At 53.4% G+C, this 15,465-nt stretch overlaps 5 protein-coding genes across 5 annotated transcripts; 3 read left to right on the plus strand and 2 right to left on the minus strand.

Annotated features, from left to right (window-relative positions):
• Positions 1 to 728: 728 nt before the first annotated feature.
• Positions 729 to 2,971, plus strand: UCRPA7_4628 (putative agc yank protein kinase protein; the record flags this gene model as incomplete). Its single annotated transcript, XM_007917179.1, has 7 exons — positions 729 to 771; positions 919 to 1,041; positions 1,111 to 1,222; positions 1,289 to 1,493; positions 1,545 to 1,700; positions 1,855 to 2,306; positions 2,368 to 2,971. 7 exons carry the CDS (start codon positions 729 to 731, stop codon positions 2,969 to 2,971), a joined length of 1,695 nt encoding a protein of 564 aa, XP_007915370.1.
• A 1,731-nt stretch (positions 2,972 to 4,702) lies between these two features.
• On the minus strand, positions 4,703 to 6,641 carry UCRPA7_4629 (putative transcription factor pap1 protein; the record flags this gene model as incomplete). The annotated part of the gene is made up of 4 exons (XM_007917180.1): positions 4,703 to 4,904; positions 4,968 to 5,304; positions 5,366 to 6,122; positions 6,186 to 6,641. 4 exons carry the CDS (start codon positions 6,639 to 6,641, stop codon positions 4,703 to 4,705), a joined length of 1,752 nt encoding a protein of 583 aa, XP_007915371.1.
• Positions 6,642 to 9,484: 2,843 nt separating this feature from the next.
• On the plus strand, positions 9,485 to 10,824 carry UCRPA7_4630 (putative bsd domain-containing protein; the record flags this gene model as incomplete). Its single annotated transcript, XM_007917181.1, has 3 exons — positions 9,485 to 9,667; positions 9,728 to 10,457; positions 10,511 to 10,824. The coding sequence occupies 3 exons, from the start codon at positions 9,485 to 9,487 to the stop codon at positions 10,822 to 10,824; spliced, it is 1,227 nt and encodes a 408-aa protein (XP_007915372.1).
• Positions 10,825 to 10,984: 160 nt separating this feature from the next.
• Positions 10,985 to 11,651, minus strand: UCRPA7_4631 (putative pre-rrna-processing protein tsr2 protein; the record flags this gene model as incomplete). The annotated part of the gene is made up of 2 exons (XM_007917182.1): positions 10,985 to 11,568; positions 11,627 to 11,651. 2 exons carry the CDS (start codon positions 11,649 to 11,651, stop codon positions 10,985 to 10,987), a joined length of 609 nt encoding a protein of 202 aa, XP_007915373.1.
• Positions 11,652 to 12,203: 552 nt separating this feature from the next.
• On the plus strand, positions 12,204 to 15,023 carry UCRPA7_4632 (putative lipase esterase family protein; the record flags this gene model as incomplete). Its single annotated transcript, XM_007917183.1, has 5 exons — positions 12,204 to 12,245; positions 12,425 to 13,271; positions 13,323 to 13,441; positions 13,491 to 14,789; positions 14,862 to 15,023. 5 exons carry the CDS (start codon positions 12,204 to 12,206, stop codon positions 15,021 to 15,023), a joined length of 2,469 nt encoding a protein of 822 aa, XP_007915374.1.
• Positions 15,024 to 15,465: the final 442 nt, after the last annotated feature.

A 15,465-nucleotide genomic window follows, 5' to 3' on the forward strand; every position in this document is an offset into this window, starting at 1 on the left:
GTCTCTTGCTGCCCTGATTATACAACTACTAATTCCCATCCAGTTGTGCTTCTTTTCTTCTCATCCGAAGTGGAAACAGCAGCATTCAGCAGCATCGGCATCTTTATCACGACGTTGCATCAGGCTAGCTAGCCGTCCCATCTCACGACATCCCATCAACACCCCGTTTCATCTCGAACCCGCCGGCCCCCCACTGCACTGCAATACAACGGAGGATTGTCCCCGGGTGACGACAATCTGACCCCCTTCCGCCTCTCTCGTTCTCTGCGGCATCCGACATAGGCGACACGATTATCCTCAGGTCCATCTCGCACAACGATTCTCCTCTGGTCGCACATAGCTTCGTTTCTTGCTGCGAACTTACAATCAGCTAGTCGAGTAAGCAAAGGCAACGGAGCTCATTGTCATTCTCGAATCTCGAATCTCGAATCTCGAATCCCGAATCTCCCTCGTCCTCGTGGCTCGACCAGCATCATCGCCTCGCCTATCGACCTCGCCCACTGCAGATCCCCATTACTTCCTCGAGCCCACGCTTCCTCCCGAGACCCACTGCGAATCTCGGCGGCCGGCCAACTCACTGACCATTCGAATAAGCCCCCCAGGCATAGAATGTCCACTTCTCGACAATCATCGTTGTCGTCGTCGGTTTCCATCTAGAGAAACAAGAGCTGGCGGTTGCAGAGCAGGCATTACGCCAACACACACCCTCAGCAGCACCCTCCGCGCCAATGGGTAACAGCCAGGGCAAGCCCGTCGATCTCGACGGAGAAGGTGCGCACACCATGCATGCTATACCCAATTGCCCTTTTCTCTCTCTCTCTCTCTATCTGGAGCTGGGCTATCCCGTGCGGAGCTCTTGGGGATCTCCTTGAGCTTGAAGGTGGACAAGCCAAGCTAATAGATTTGTTCTCGAAGCAGTGAACCTGAATCACTTCCGCCTCCTACGAGTCGTCGGTCGAGGAGCCTTTGGCAAGGTTCGAATTGTTGAACGAAAAGATACCGGGCTATCCTTCGCCCTAAAATATATTCGCAAAGATGAAGGTACGTCGAGGAATACAATCAATTTCAAGACCCTGTGTCCCCATGGACTAACAAAGTACCCACCTGCAGTCGTTCGGTCGGAAAGTGTACGGAATATTATACGGGAGCGGCGAATGCTCGAGCATGTGAATCACCCCTTCATATGCAACTTGCGGTACAGCTTTCAGGACATCGAGTACATGTATGTCTGACCTCGCCACATGCCCAATTCTAAGCTTCCGTCACATATCTGACGTATGACTTGCAGGTATCTCGTTGTCGACTTGATGAGTGGTGGCGATTTACGTTTTCATATATCAAGAAAGACCTTCACAGAAGATGCCGTCCGATTCTGGATCGCGGAACTGGGCTGCGCGTTACGGTACATCCATGGCCAGGGCATTATTCACCGTGATGTCAAGCCCGATAACGTTCTGTTGGATGCTGATGGACATGTCCATTTGACTGATTTTGTATGTTGGGGAGTCCGTGGGATACACGAGCAAGAGCTAATGATGCGCCAGAACGTTGCGTCCGATATTATTCCAGGAAAGATTCTCACAAGCAAGTCTGGAACCCTCGCCTATCTTGCGCCCGAGGTGTATGCGGGCAAGGGCTATGACTGGAGAGCCGATTGGTGGTCGCTTGGTGTGCTGTTCTACGAGTGCATATACAATAAGGTTAGTAGGCATTATGTCGTAACTCCCTTGGGTTTAACACATTGGCAAATCATGTCAAGATGTGTAATGCTTTGTGCTTCGAGGCATTTGCTGTGCAGAAAAAGGGGCAGGGAGACAGGTCACAATGACTGACAGAGCTAACGCGGTGTAATAGCGGCCGTTCGAAGGCAACTCAGAGTCAACGCTCAGCAGTATGATCCAGGCCGCAAATCCGAAATACCCTATCACCTCACCTCCAGTTTCATTACTGTGCTTGTATGCGATCCGGGACGCCTTAGAATCTAATCCCGATAAACGACTTGGCGCAACATGGGAGAGCTTCACGCGACACGATTTCTTCGCAGTCCTTGATTTCGAGGCCCTAGAGAGGAAGCAAATCGAGCCCGTATTTGTGCCCTCTTCCGAGAAGACCAACTTCGATGCGACATATGACCTGGAGGAGCTCCTCCTTGAAGAGGCGCCATTGGAAGCCAGAGCTCGAAGACAGAAGCCAAGAGAGCGATTGAAGGATGATGCTACCGACAAGGAGATCAGGGAAGATGAGCTATACAGAATGATCGAGACGGATTTCCGACCCTTCGACTACACAATTGCGGCCTATAAGAAGTATGTGTCAAGTTTGAGCCTAAATTGGTTGTATTAACGATGCTAATATTGGACGAAATAGGATCACGCAGCAACAAGAAGACGGGCAGGACGGTCAACCAGTTGTAGTCGAGTGCAACACAAACGGCCTACCCGAGGAGCAACAACCACAAGCTCTCACGACAAACGACGCTCGGCCAGCTTCGCAAGCGACGGCGCATACAACCAATGGAGCCGTGATACAACCAGTGTTCCAGCCTGACTCAATGCAACAGACGCATGCTTCTCGACCGTCCCAAGATGGCAGTCCAAGATCCCACAAGAGTCGTCCCAGCAGCAGCCACGGCCGCCGCGTACCTCCTGGACGTCCTCCCCCGCTACCCCCATACCCCACCTCGTACACCAACAGCAAGCCAGGCCGTGGTGGTCCGAAGGGCCTCATCGTGGAGAGTCCTACGGGTGGAGTGCAGGTTACGCTTGATGGCGGTGGCAGCTGGTCTGACCTGGCACGTCAAGACGCAACGCTCCCTGCTGATGCTAGCGGAGCTATTAACGAGGCTGGCAAAGAAGCCGCATCTGGAGGTGTGTTTGGTTTCCTTCGCAAGGGCAAGGGCAGAGGCAACAGCCCGAAACCGAAGGAAAGGGGTGTGCTTGGCAAAGAAGGCGCGAGAGTCGTTATAGGCTGAACACCTCCGAGAAATGCATCTCGCCGGGATGTATGCTAATATGGCCAAGATGAAGAGTACAGAGCTGCGCCGAGACCAATCAGTCAGCGGTTTTCTGAGTCGTTCTAAAATGGAGGACGCTGATTATGAACGAGTAATATCATACTCGGGTGGTCGAATCCCACCGCTTCTATGAAGCGAGCAGCGCGGAAGAAAGAATACACGAACTTCCGACTCTCAACTTTTACAGGCACCGTCATGTACGGGGTTTTTGCCTTGGAGACATGATTATGTCTATCATCACAAGGTCGACCACTCTCGTCATGTTTCGGTTACTTTCTCTCTCCCATCATACCATCTCAAGGGTCATTCATCATCGTCATTCATCATCAGCAGCAGCAAATCGATACCACTCCCCTATTTGTGTGTTTTTGTCATTTTTTCTGGTTTTTTTATTTTCATAACGTCCGTCTATAGGCGATGCATCAGTATGTTTTTAAGTTTTCCCTGCAATTGTGTTGCGGATTTGCTCTGTCTTGTATATTGGCAGCAAAGCACATAGTGTATACCGTCCTGCCATGGCTTGGTGCATCGTCGTCGTCGTTGCGCGTGGGGAGCAGAGAGATCTTCGCGGTTGGGAGGATGGATTGGGCTTGCACAGACAGGGAAGCTTCTGATACGAAGGAGCACAACAGGCTGGCCAGCCAGTCAGTCAGCCAGTCAGCCAGTCAGTCAGTCAGGCTTGCATGAATGAGAGTTCTAGACAATAGCATCATGGAAGGAGATATTTTTCCTCCGTGGCGGTGACGTTGGATGTGGTTGGGTAGATCGAATCAAATCACGGACGATGTTCCCATCTGAGAAATGCATCTAGCTGGTTGTGTAATCAAGACTAGATAACATGAGACCATGGCTCAAATGCCCCTTGACCACTTGCCAAGAGTGAAATACGAGAGTGGCTGTACCTTGTAAATCATACAGGAAGTGGGACATTCATATCACGATTCTGAATACGGGGACGACCAAGTGGAGAATTGAGAGGAGTGACTTGATATTTTGACCTCTTCATCTCGACTCTTCAATACAACAGCAGCAGCAGCAAGGAGCCCAGCAACAAAGCATGATTTGATATCAATCATCATTTGAGACATTTCAGCCAACGAAGCTAGCTAGCTAGCTAGCTACTTACTACCTTTACTTGACTCATCCATACCGTAAACCGCATGAAAGCTCAACCCAAGAGATGGAGATGTATCTTATTCAACAGCAAACGCGTCATCAGTTGACCAACACGACACACAAATCTTCTCATTCCATACTTCGTCAACGACAGACCCATCATCCCGAGATGTCCCTCTCGCCGTCTGCGTACATCAACATCAACATCGATAACTACCACTTGATTTCAATGATAAAAGCTGTGTGATTGTTGTTCGTTCCAGCCGATAAATAGGCATCTGAGAAGACGCCGCGACCGTAACTTCCGAATTTTGCTTCAGACCAATACTTTAACGCCCTGACGTCTCTCGGGAAGGATTCTCCCCCGTTTCCCGTTGGTATTCCTTCCATATTTCCTTTGTCCAGTGTAAATGACCAATGAACCAACAGCCAAACCCTGCCTGCCTGCCGGCCTGCCTGCCTTTGTTGGTTTCTGATAAGACTCCTGAAGATGCGTCCAGTTCCGTCCACGCCCGGTTACGATTGTTGTACAGAGTCTGTGGCGTACAGTGATACTCCCGTTTGGTGAGGGAATCATGCTGTGAGCTTGGGGCCGGTACATTGCTCCATCTCCTTGTCGGTCTTGCCCAGGTACTTCTGCATCACGTTCTTGAAATCCTTCTCGTTGACCACCGCTCCCGAGCCGGAGCACTTGGCCTTCTTCTGCAGGTCTGAGCAGAGGCCGTCCAGGTCGAAGTCACCGTTCTGGACCTTGGGGCAGTTTTGCAGTTTCTCCCTGTGGGGTTCGTTAGTCACGTCCGCCGCCGGGGTCGCCGGGGTTTGCGAAGAAGGCTCGTACCAGATCTTGTTGCATGTCAGCAATTGGCCGTCAGCGCCCACAATCTCATCATCGCCCTCCTTGGCAGCGTCGATCTGAGCTATCAGATCCTTGCTTGCGCCTGGGGCGGGGAGATCCTTCTTGGTGGTCGCGGGGCTGTTGAACGCCACGTTGTAAGGCGTTGTGAAATCCATATCAAAGGCATCATTGAAGAAGCTATCATCGATACCACCGCTGCCAAGGACATTATCCTGAGGCTCGCGGTAGTCTCCAAACAGCTGGGGATCGAACTGGAAGTTGTTCTGAGATGCCAGGAAGTTGATATCATTGATGTCAATCGAGGCAAAATGGCCAAAATCTGTTGGAATAATTTAGCACCTTTCTGACAATAGTCGACCGTCCCCGTGTTCAAAGCATACCTTGATTGTTGTTAGCCAAAGATGGCTGCTCCTCTCCAATTGTAGCCATTGTGTCAACAGGCTTGAATCCCATGGGAGATTGAGTGAAGGGCTCTGGTGAAGTTCCGCACGAAGAACTGGGGCCACCATTGGAATTTGATGATGCCGAGGGGGAGCTAGTGTTGGTTGCCGCAGCGCTGTAGTGAGAGTCGAGGCTACTCCTTGAAGCATTGGAAACATTGTTATTTGTCAATGGAGGGCTGAAGATGCCAGAGAACTTGGCCAGATCCTCCTTGGTCTGGGCATCAAGACCGCTGGTATAATGCGAGCTTGCAGAGCTAACGCTGCCCTTGCCCTGGTCATTGGGGCTGACCTGGCTGCTAGGAGACCGGTTGAGGTTCGGAGACTGTGACAGGGATGATCGTGCACTCTGCAGCGAAGTGGTGCTCGGCTGCGGAGGGCCAGGAAGAGCACCAAACTTGGGGAACTCAAACTGGAAGTTGACATCGTTGAGGTTGTTAATGACCGCTTGGCCAAAAGCAGTCCTCTGGGGTTGAGGTGGCGCACGAGTAGAGCCGGCCAGCAGTGCCACTCTCTTCTTGTACTCTTGGAGCTCGACAGTCATCTTGTCGACTTGAGCACGGAGAAGTCCGTTCTCGTGATTTGTAGCCTCAGACGCCTTCTCAAGCTCCGTGACCTTAGTCTCTAGGTCCTTGAGATGCTTCTCCTTTCGTTCTCTGAAAGCCCTCTGGGCAGCTCGGTTCTGAGCCTTTCGCTTCTGTACGGCAACACTGTTAGAAACTGACGAGTCAATTGGCATAGAAGTACGGGTTGAACGCACCGAGCTGGGCTCTGTGGTGAGGGGCTTTCGACCTGGCTTCTTCGCGGTCTTCTCTCCGCTCTCACGCCTCTTGGCGCTCTCCTCCTCATCGTCGTCATCATCATCCGGATGACTGCGCTTATCATTGCCGTCGTTATCATCCGACTCAGCCTTGGAGGTGTCATCTGTGCCAGGCAGATCACCAATCATCTTGGGCTGGCCGCCATTGGCGAAGTCAAAATCAAAGCTGGAGTCGCCGTTGAACTCGTAGTCGTAGTCCAAGTAGGGACTCTCTTGAAAGCCACTAGCGTCTGATCTTTGGACGGGAGAGTCATTGTAGGAGGTTGGAGACAGGTTCAGTGCATTGTTGGCAGGAGAGGCGCTGGCCGGCTTGTTGGAATTGAGCGCGGCGAACAGCAGGTTCTGCTGCTGCGGGGTGAGAACGAAGTCGTTCAGAGCGTTACGAGTCGCAGCCATTGCGAATAAGGTAGGTGGAATGCGAGCTGTATGCTAGTAGATATGATGGCCAGAGGCGGATCTGATCCCAAGATATGAAGAGCGCGCGGTCAACGAAACCGTCCGCGTTCTCCTCGAGATGAGATGAGCTGAGCTGAGCTGACTGGAGGACCAGCCGCGAGTGTTTGTATTGGAATTGAGATAGAGATAAGTTGCTACGGGGGACGATCACAGGGTGATCGAGAGATGTTGTTGGTCGACAGCCGTCGACCGGAGTCCTGGAGTTAGTCTGCGATCGCAGTCTCCTGAGAGGCAATGTCAGACAGGCGGAACGGTCAAGGTTGAGGAGTGAAGTCCAAGTGAGGTCAGACCCGGCCTTGAAGAAGGGATGGGTATGACGCTATGAGAGACGATGAGACGGGGAGGATGTTGAAAGAAGGGAAAAAAGTTCGCCTCCCACAGACAGGGACAGGAACAGGAATAGGTGGAGGAGTGAAGAAATGGAGCGAGGCCCGGCCGACGAATGGACTGACTGTGCTCCTTCCCGATCCAAGGTGTACGTGGTGTACGTATGTATGTGACTTGACGCTGGGGGGTGGATGGGCGATGGGACGGGCAGATGGACAGAGGAGGGATGGAAGTGGGAGGGGAGAGAAAAGTTGCGGCCTTTCCGCCTGACGGGATTTGTATGTGGTTGCCTGACTCACCCTGCTTCTAGAATCTAGACTACAGTAGGAAACGGTAACTCTAATTTAGATACTGTAGACAGATGATGATGGAGGGAAGGTTTGCTCACGCCGGCAAAGAATCTTCTGCAGGCCTTCCCGGATTGAGCAGAGCGTGTCTGGTCGGGGTGTTTTTGGTGTTGAAAGGTATGAGAATCCCCGCCAGAGCTGGCTGCAGGTGGTGAGGCGAAAAGAAGAGCGGGCGGACGGTGAGTGTGAGCGTGAGCGTGAGTGTGAGTGAGGGGGTTGGGTGGTGCCTCCGACTCGATTCGAATAGAGGGGAGGGGGTGTCGAAAGAGCTTGATTTCCAATTTGTCAGCACCCAAGGGCGTGGTGGAAGCCACTGGCAACACCGCCAGACTCCCGAAAAAGAAGCCTTCAGCGAACACTAAGACGGCCAGAGCGAGCGGTACAGGCCAGGGGTTTGCATGTATCGTATCCTACCGGCCTGTCAGATCGGACAACGTCCCTCTGTCCCTGATTTTTCTTTTGAATTCGCCCTTGTAGCCAGATCATCTGTCTGTTACGCATGCTGCAGAAGGGCCATGGCAGCATCGACAATCTATCTGACCCCTCGCGAGTCAGGAGAGAGCAGGTACTCGTCCGTGGGCAATCATGACACCCTACGCAGTACATACCTCAGCTAAGGTACCAGGAGTCTCGGTCGCTCTTAGGAGATAAGGCTAGGAGATCCGTCCCTGATACACACACGCCCTGCCTGTCCCTCCTTCGTACGACCCAGCCTCCAAATCGCCCATCCTATTCCCCCGATTCCCCATCTGTTAACTCATACTTACTGCTCTACACGTAGAAACGGTATAGTACAATTGTACTTCAGATCCCGCTTGTGCTGATGAGACCCCGTGCTATGGCGACTGTCGCCACCGTGTCCTCCCCATGTCGTGCTCTCACCCTGCCAGTGCCAGGTGCCTGCCCCCGTGCAGTGCCGCCCTGATGAACCAGACCGAGGATGGCCTTGGGCGGGAAGGATTCAGGCAGAGCAACAGCTGATCGCCGCCACTTTATCTTGCTCGAGGAGTGATGACCCGGCCTGGACCGGGACTCGGAGACATTTCCCACTGTGCGAACACCGTAGAGAAACCCCCGCATTTCGCTGGGGAGAGCCGTCCATGCGCACGGTGACCTGCTGTGAGCCGCTGAGTAAGGTCCCATTGCTACGGAGCCGGGATGTGCTTAACGAGCGGAGGTACCGCTTCCGTGCTGCACACACCCGCCGCTACCTCGGATCTGCTACCAGACGTTTAGCTTGCAACATTGACCCGGCCGAAGAGCATGAGCAGGAGGATGAGAAGTGCAGCTGAGACGGTGAAGGAATTAGCCCAGGGAGGGTTATCTGCTTGCAATGGCATTAGCAGAACATTCCCATCCTCCCGGCGAGGAATGTCGTTTTGGGATCTCTCATGCCGACGCTAACCCGACGCTGTAATGCCCGGGCCTTGTGGGCTTTTTCTATCTGGTACAAAGTACCATCGTTGGCAGGAGACTGGCCCCAACCTGACCGTCGACGATGAGGCAACGGAGCCTTCGTCCTTTGCCGTACTCGTAGATCCGAGCTGCCAGAGCCTGGGGCTCAGGCAAGTGAATATGCTCTCTTCACATGCATCAAAGAGTTCAATGCCGTCGTCTCCTGACTATGCTGGTCTCTTGAGGCGTCGACCTCGACCGCATCTTGCCAACATCCGGTATAGCAGGTATGGTGCTGTGGGTACGTCATCGTGTCTTTCCCTTACCAGCTGCTCTCGAAGCTGTAAGCCTTCTCAACATATGTGTAGCATTTCTCTATGCCATTTTGGTGATGCATTTGAGAAAGCCATCCCGTGTCCGTGCACGTGATTACCATGCTACAGCATTGATCAATTGATGAGGGAGGAAGGGACCCCGCATCCAGTTAGCCAGGAGATGACGGGTGATCGCAACTTGGCACATGCACCAAAGCGAACCCGACCGCCTCCCAGGCGAAGCTCCACCCCTGGAATGAACTCCTAAAACACAATCGACGCAACAGGGCTCAAGCTTCCCCCCTTATCGGCTGCACGACCTCCACTCTACGGATAGGATAGTCGAGGAGGGAAAGAACTGCAACACTTTATTGACATAATACTTTAATCGTCCATCGCCATGGATCTGGCGTACGATCACATCACCGAGGAGTCTCTCCCGAAGGACGCCGAGGGATCAGAGAACCGGAGCTCTCAGCAGCAGTCAACCCTCAATGCTGACTTCCAGGAAGCTTACAAGGCCATCTCCTCGAGCCCGTGGGGCGCGAGAATTGGTGGCTTCTTTGGCAATGTAGTCAAGCAGGTATGTCCAACCCCGCCCTCTCTGGCCTGACCGTCGGATATAATGTTGACATATGGCCAGGGTGAATCTGTCTACAAAGAAGTCTCACAAGAGGTTACTGCCGTTGGTGAGGAGGCAACCAGGGGACTCTCTGACCTCCGGTCCTCGATTATCAGCCGAACCCGAGCTCTATCCTTAGCCACCGGGCCCCAGGCCGACCAGGCCGGTGAGCCATCAGGAGACAAGGACCCTGCAGCAACCCCGACAGCTTCGAAGGCTGGCCCATCCGACCAGTCGATCCAAGATTCTGAAACCGTGCTGTCTCGATTCAAGTCCGAGGCTGCAAAGAGGCTCAAGGATATCCAGAAAGCTGAGGAGGCTGCAGACGAGGCATTGCTGCGATTTGGTACCAACATCCGAGACTTCATTCGGGATGCCGTCGTTATAGCACCCTCCACCGGCACCGGCGATAACCAGGGAAGCACCGTTATGTTCGAGAGCAAGGACGCCTCGGGCAAGAAGGTGTTCCACACGTCTCGATTCGATGCTCAGCTACATGTTATTCACACCAATACGGAGGGCTTCACCAAGGATCCCGCGACCGAGGAATATGCATCATGGACTAAGGAGTTTGACATTGACAAGAAGACGGAGGACATCAGCAAGGATCTGGCTAAATACCCTGAATTGAGGACCACGATGGAGAAGCTTGTGCCTGACCAAATTCCCTATGCCGACTTCTGGAAGAGATACTACTTTTTGAGACATGGCATTGACATCGCGGAGGAGAGGCGACGAGATTTGCTGAAGGGTTTGTTTTCATGGGACCCCTTGCCTGGTTACACCTTGCTAACCAGCATATAGCTGCATCTGCAGAGGAAGAAGTTGGATGGGATGAGGATTCTGATGACGAGGCCGGACCTAGCAAGTCCACCAAAGCTGATCGACCAGCATCCACCGAGTCCTCCACGACTCTCCACCCACAAAAGATTCAGACGCCCGCCCAAACCCTTCTCAAGCCCTCGGAGCCACGAAAGTCCAACGACGAGAAGTCTCAGGCCGATAGCGACACGAGCTATGATCTGGTTGGCGCGACGTCTGGGGTTCCCAGCCAAGCCCCCAACAGCCCCAAGGACTCCCGAAAGGCGGACGACAGTGATGAGGAGGACTGGGAGTAAAGCCCGCCCGGGTATCGTTTTTGGTTTTTTGAATGCGCAATTGGGATTGGCGTTAGATAGCCGTACGATGTTGCGATTTTGCGCGGTATAATAATTGGTGCTCCCATGTACAGACTTTTGGATCTCTTCGAGGAAGATAGTGCCCATAGCGGAATATCAATCACCTTTTCCTCGTGACTTTTGTGAATCCATCTTCGTCGACTTCCGGCGGTGGCTTCTCCTTCTTTGTCTCAACCAGGGGCGGGGCATCGTCCATGTCGTCGTCGCTGTCTTCCTCGTCGTCTTCGGTGTCCCAATCCGTATCGTTGTCTTGATCTTCTGCCTTCTTGAACAGGGCATCGACCTTGCCGCCCTTCTTACCCTCGTACTTGCGCCTCAGAGCGTCCACCTCCTCGAAGTCGCCCTTGAGGCACCCCGCGCGTATGCGAATGATCTCCTGCGCGACGTCAAACCCGGAGTCATCGTCGACGTTGACCTCGAACTCGTCCAGCATGACCTGCAGCAGCATCGTCTCGACGTACTCGACGTCCGGCTCCTCGGTCTCAGTGGCGCCATTCTGCGGCTTGTCTGTGGGCTTCGGAGGGTTGGCGAGGTCGGGGAACAGGTCGACGACGGCACCAGCGAACCAGTCGCGCTTGTCAGCCGAGTCGGGCCCGCCCCAGTGGTTCTGCACGGCGAGGGTGAGGTCCGGCCACAGGTTGAGGGAGAGCGCGACGCCCTGCTCGAAGTTGGATTGCCGAGCGGCTGTCACATGCATTAGTCAGTTATTTAGGAAATTTTGTCGGGCCAGAAGAATATGTACCTCCAGAGAGTGCATCAGAAGCCATGATCAGTGCTAAAAGGCGAGCGTGGCCAGTGGAGGCTGTGTCGTTGGGTGCGTCTGCTAGGATGGAGGGGCATTCAATATTGAAGCAAAATAATTTTTTGTCGATGTTTCCCACCTGTGAGCGCCACTAGCCTCACTCCCCCCGCGACTAAGTCCACACCTGGATACGGCGGCGCGGGGCATTTCAGGTTAAGGTTGACCTGCCGATCCAACCCCAGATCCGAGGGCGCCGGCAAAGGAAAGAGGAGTGGCACAGCGCTGCGCCAGCGCCGTTTTGGGCGCCAGATGACATCACTGAACCCCTAGACTGGCCCAGCTTCCGGGCAACGCCAGCAGCCCGAGAAGCTCTAATTAGTGCAGCGTGGTGCAGTGAGCAGCGCCTGTTATGTCTCAAATGGGCTTGCCCAGCAGATGAAGATCCCAAGATACCAAAATCCCCTCATCACCTCGTGGGATTCTTCTCCTCTTTTGCAATTGAGCAGCTCTACTGAATGTGCCAGACTCAGCGTAGGAGCGCACGCCGAAAATGAACCTCAACACCGCGTCCGTGTCGATGGCGGTCACGCCGACTGTGGTCTCGACCTTCTTATCACATGTACGTACACCCTATGCATTGCACTCTGTGCCTTGTTTGGACCAGCTCCCGTGCAGACGCAAAGCAGGGAATGGCATCCACAATGCCACTGCCATCATCCGGCTTGCTTCCCTGCTTCCAGCTTGCAATTGGCCATCATCCCATCTCAATTCGACCCGTATTGACATAGGCCATCACAGTACCTCAATCGCAAGCCTCTCCGACAGCGCCCCACAGCGCACCTGTCCTACGATGAAGGTCTGCATCTCATCAGGTCCTTCCTGGCATTCGCGTCACACCACACGGTCGAGGAGCTCCAGGCTTTCACGGCCCAATGGGTGCCGCATCCGCAATGGGTCAAGGTCGAGGAGGTTAAGATCCCCGACGACCAGATCGCCCATGCAGCGGCGGTGCTCGAGGCCCAACTGGGCCGGGACGGCGTCCGCAAGGTCGGCGGGCGGAAGTGGTGGCAGTGGAGGAAGCCCAACAGCCCGCTCAAGGCCGAGTGGATCGAGATGCGGTCCGACTACAACGAGCGCAAGAGGAATAACGACCCCGGCCGGCGTGTCATGCTCTACGTCCATGGAGGTGCCTACTTCTTCGGAAGTGTCGACGAACATCGCTATCAGATGCAAAGACATGCTCGGAAGCTAAAGGCCAGGGTGTTTGCGCCCCGGTATCGCCTCTCGCCTCAATTCCCTTTCCCGTGCGGTCTGCAGGACTGTCTGGCGGCGTATCTTCACCTCCTGACGATACAGGATCCCAGCACGATCATACTGGCCGGTGACTCTGCTGGCGGCGGCATGGTGGTATCAATGCTTGTGGCGCTCCGAGATCAAGGAATCCCACTACCTGCTGGCGCTGTTCTGATCAGCCCTTGGGTCGATTTGACGCACTCTTTCCCCAGTGTTGCTGGCGAAGCCCCTTTTGACTACATTCCTCAATCTGGATTCCACCACAAGCCATCCCCAGCTTGGCCACCACCGAACGAGCACGAGTTGGATCAATTGAAGAAACTAGCATTGGAAGAAAAGCGAAAAAAATCTGGTAAGCAGATGAATGAGAAATATTGTGTCCTTGCTAATGCGGAATATTCAGCAAGTGCAAACAGCAAAGATGCCAATGCGGCACCGAGCAGCGACGAGATCACTCAAGCATCGACACGGCTTCACTTGACCCTTGACGGCAAGGATATTGAAATTGAAGAACAAATTCAAGTAGGCTTTTAACTGATAGTCGGCAAGAAACTAGCTGACCCGGACTTAGATGTACACTACGAATGAGCTTCTGTCTCATCCACTTGTTAGCCCTGTTATGCAACCGTCACTCGGTGGTTTGCCTCCGCTACTCATTATGGTGGGTGGAGGTGAGATTCTACGCGACGAACAGATATATCTCGCCCACAAATGCGCGAACCCCTCTAAATATCTGCCTGCGGATTCATTGATGGATGAGAAGGCAAGAGCTCAAGTTAAGCAATACAAACCGACAGATGTCCACCTCCAAGTCTGGGATGACCTATGCCATGTTGCACCGACTCTCAGTTTCACTCGACCAGCCAAGTACATGTACCGTTCTATCGCTCAATTTGGCGCTTGGGCTCTTGCAAGAGCACAGAAGACTGAGATCGACATTCTCGATGACGACCAGATCTCGATCATCTCGAGCTCCGACAGCTCCGACAGCGATGAAGCCGAGACGAAGAAGGAGGAGAAAGAGCCACCTCTGAAACCGAATGGGCAGATCGGAAAGGCTGGTGATCCCCTGCCCCCCTTCAAGAACCACATGATTCGTCAGAGAGTAACCAGGCATGGCGTTGTCTTCCCCTTGGCCCCTGCCTCGGAACTGCCAGGCTGCATCATGGCCAACGAACTCGTTGGTATTATCAAACAAGGTCCAGTCCGGAAATGGCTAGACCAGAAGCAACAGTGGGATGTTCGCTTTTCTTCCGCCAAGAAGAAGGTCCATAAGAGATTCGTCAAGGACTTAATTGTTGGGTATGAGGGCTTTGGCGCAGGGGAGTTCCCTCCTCCCAGCGCTCTCGCGGGCCGAAGAAAGATCGGCGCCGCAGCCTTCGAGGAGAAGAAGAAGACTAAGAGTATTGGTCTGGCGCTATGGTCACTATGGGGCTCTAAGCATGACGAGATGACTGTTGTTCGGGAACAGGAAGCCAACAAAGAGCCAGAGGTCAGGACTGCAACCGGTTTAGAGGGCGAGGGCGCAAGGGCCTTCAAGGACATCCAGAGGCAGGACACTGCGCCTCCTCCAAATGCTACAAGCAGAAGCAGGTCGCGGAGGAGGACAGTCGTAGATGAGCACCAGACCGAGGCCGACGAGAATACCTCGGTTGCTGAGTTGCTTAAACTGAAAGGAGGGGGAAAGAAAGACGAGCCTGCATCCAAGTCCAAAGCGGACTTCCTAAGCCCAGATTACAAGCCAGATATCGGGATATCAGGGAAGAGGCCGTACGTTGACGGCATTGCTGTGCCCTTCAGCTTGAATAAGGAGGCAGAAACAGCCAGCATGCTGACGCTCACCTCAAACACCGAGCAAGCTTCGCGCACTGTTAGTCCCATGCCCAGAAGTCCCGACAATCCGGCCTCGCCCTTGAATGGGGTAATAGACTTTGGAAAACAGGATGAAAGTGAAGTGCCGACTCCCATCGCAGTCAATGGAGCAGCCGTCGTGCCAGAGCCAAAACGGCCAGGGATGGAGACCTTTGTCACTGCAGCAGAAGAACTCCCGAAAGCATCAGCTTCCAAGAATGACGAAAGCAAGGTTAACGGGACCGCAAATTAGCAACTGAGTTCAAGGTCTAGTTGACAACTGGGTCAGACTTTTCTTTTTCCTTGTAATAACACATTCGGCGGAAGCGGCCGTCAACGTACAATATCCGCTTGCATAGTTTCTAGTCCAACATTTGAATACCCTGAGGTCGGCACACGAGCAACAATTGGTGGCCGTAGTAGCATTGTACGCAGTATCATTTGCATCTTATTAGAGACTGCCATAATTCTCCTTGAATCTAGAATAAAATATATTATCGGTCTATCACTCGAGTAAAATGTCTTTCATTCTCGTATCTCTGAAGAGAACATTGGCCTTTTCAAGAGTCACGCGGAGCTTAGCAACCCCTCCGCGAACGTAGCTATTGCCTTCCTCGTACACAAGCAGCAAGTCCAGCTCCAGGTCGCGGTTGTCGTCTGACCCTTCATAGTAATAGAAGTTTGTCTCAACAAGT

The sequence above is a fragment of the Phaeoacremonium minimum genome (genome assembly GCF_000392275.1).
Source record: "Phaeoacremonium minimum UCRPA7 unplaced genomic scaffold PA7_03_scaffold_359, whole genome shotgun sequence".
Taxonomy (NCBI): domain Eukaryota; kingdom Fungi; phylum Ascomycota; class Sordariomycetes; order Togniniales; family Togniniaceae; genus Phaeoacremonium; species Phaeoacremonium minimum.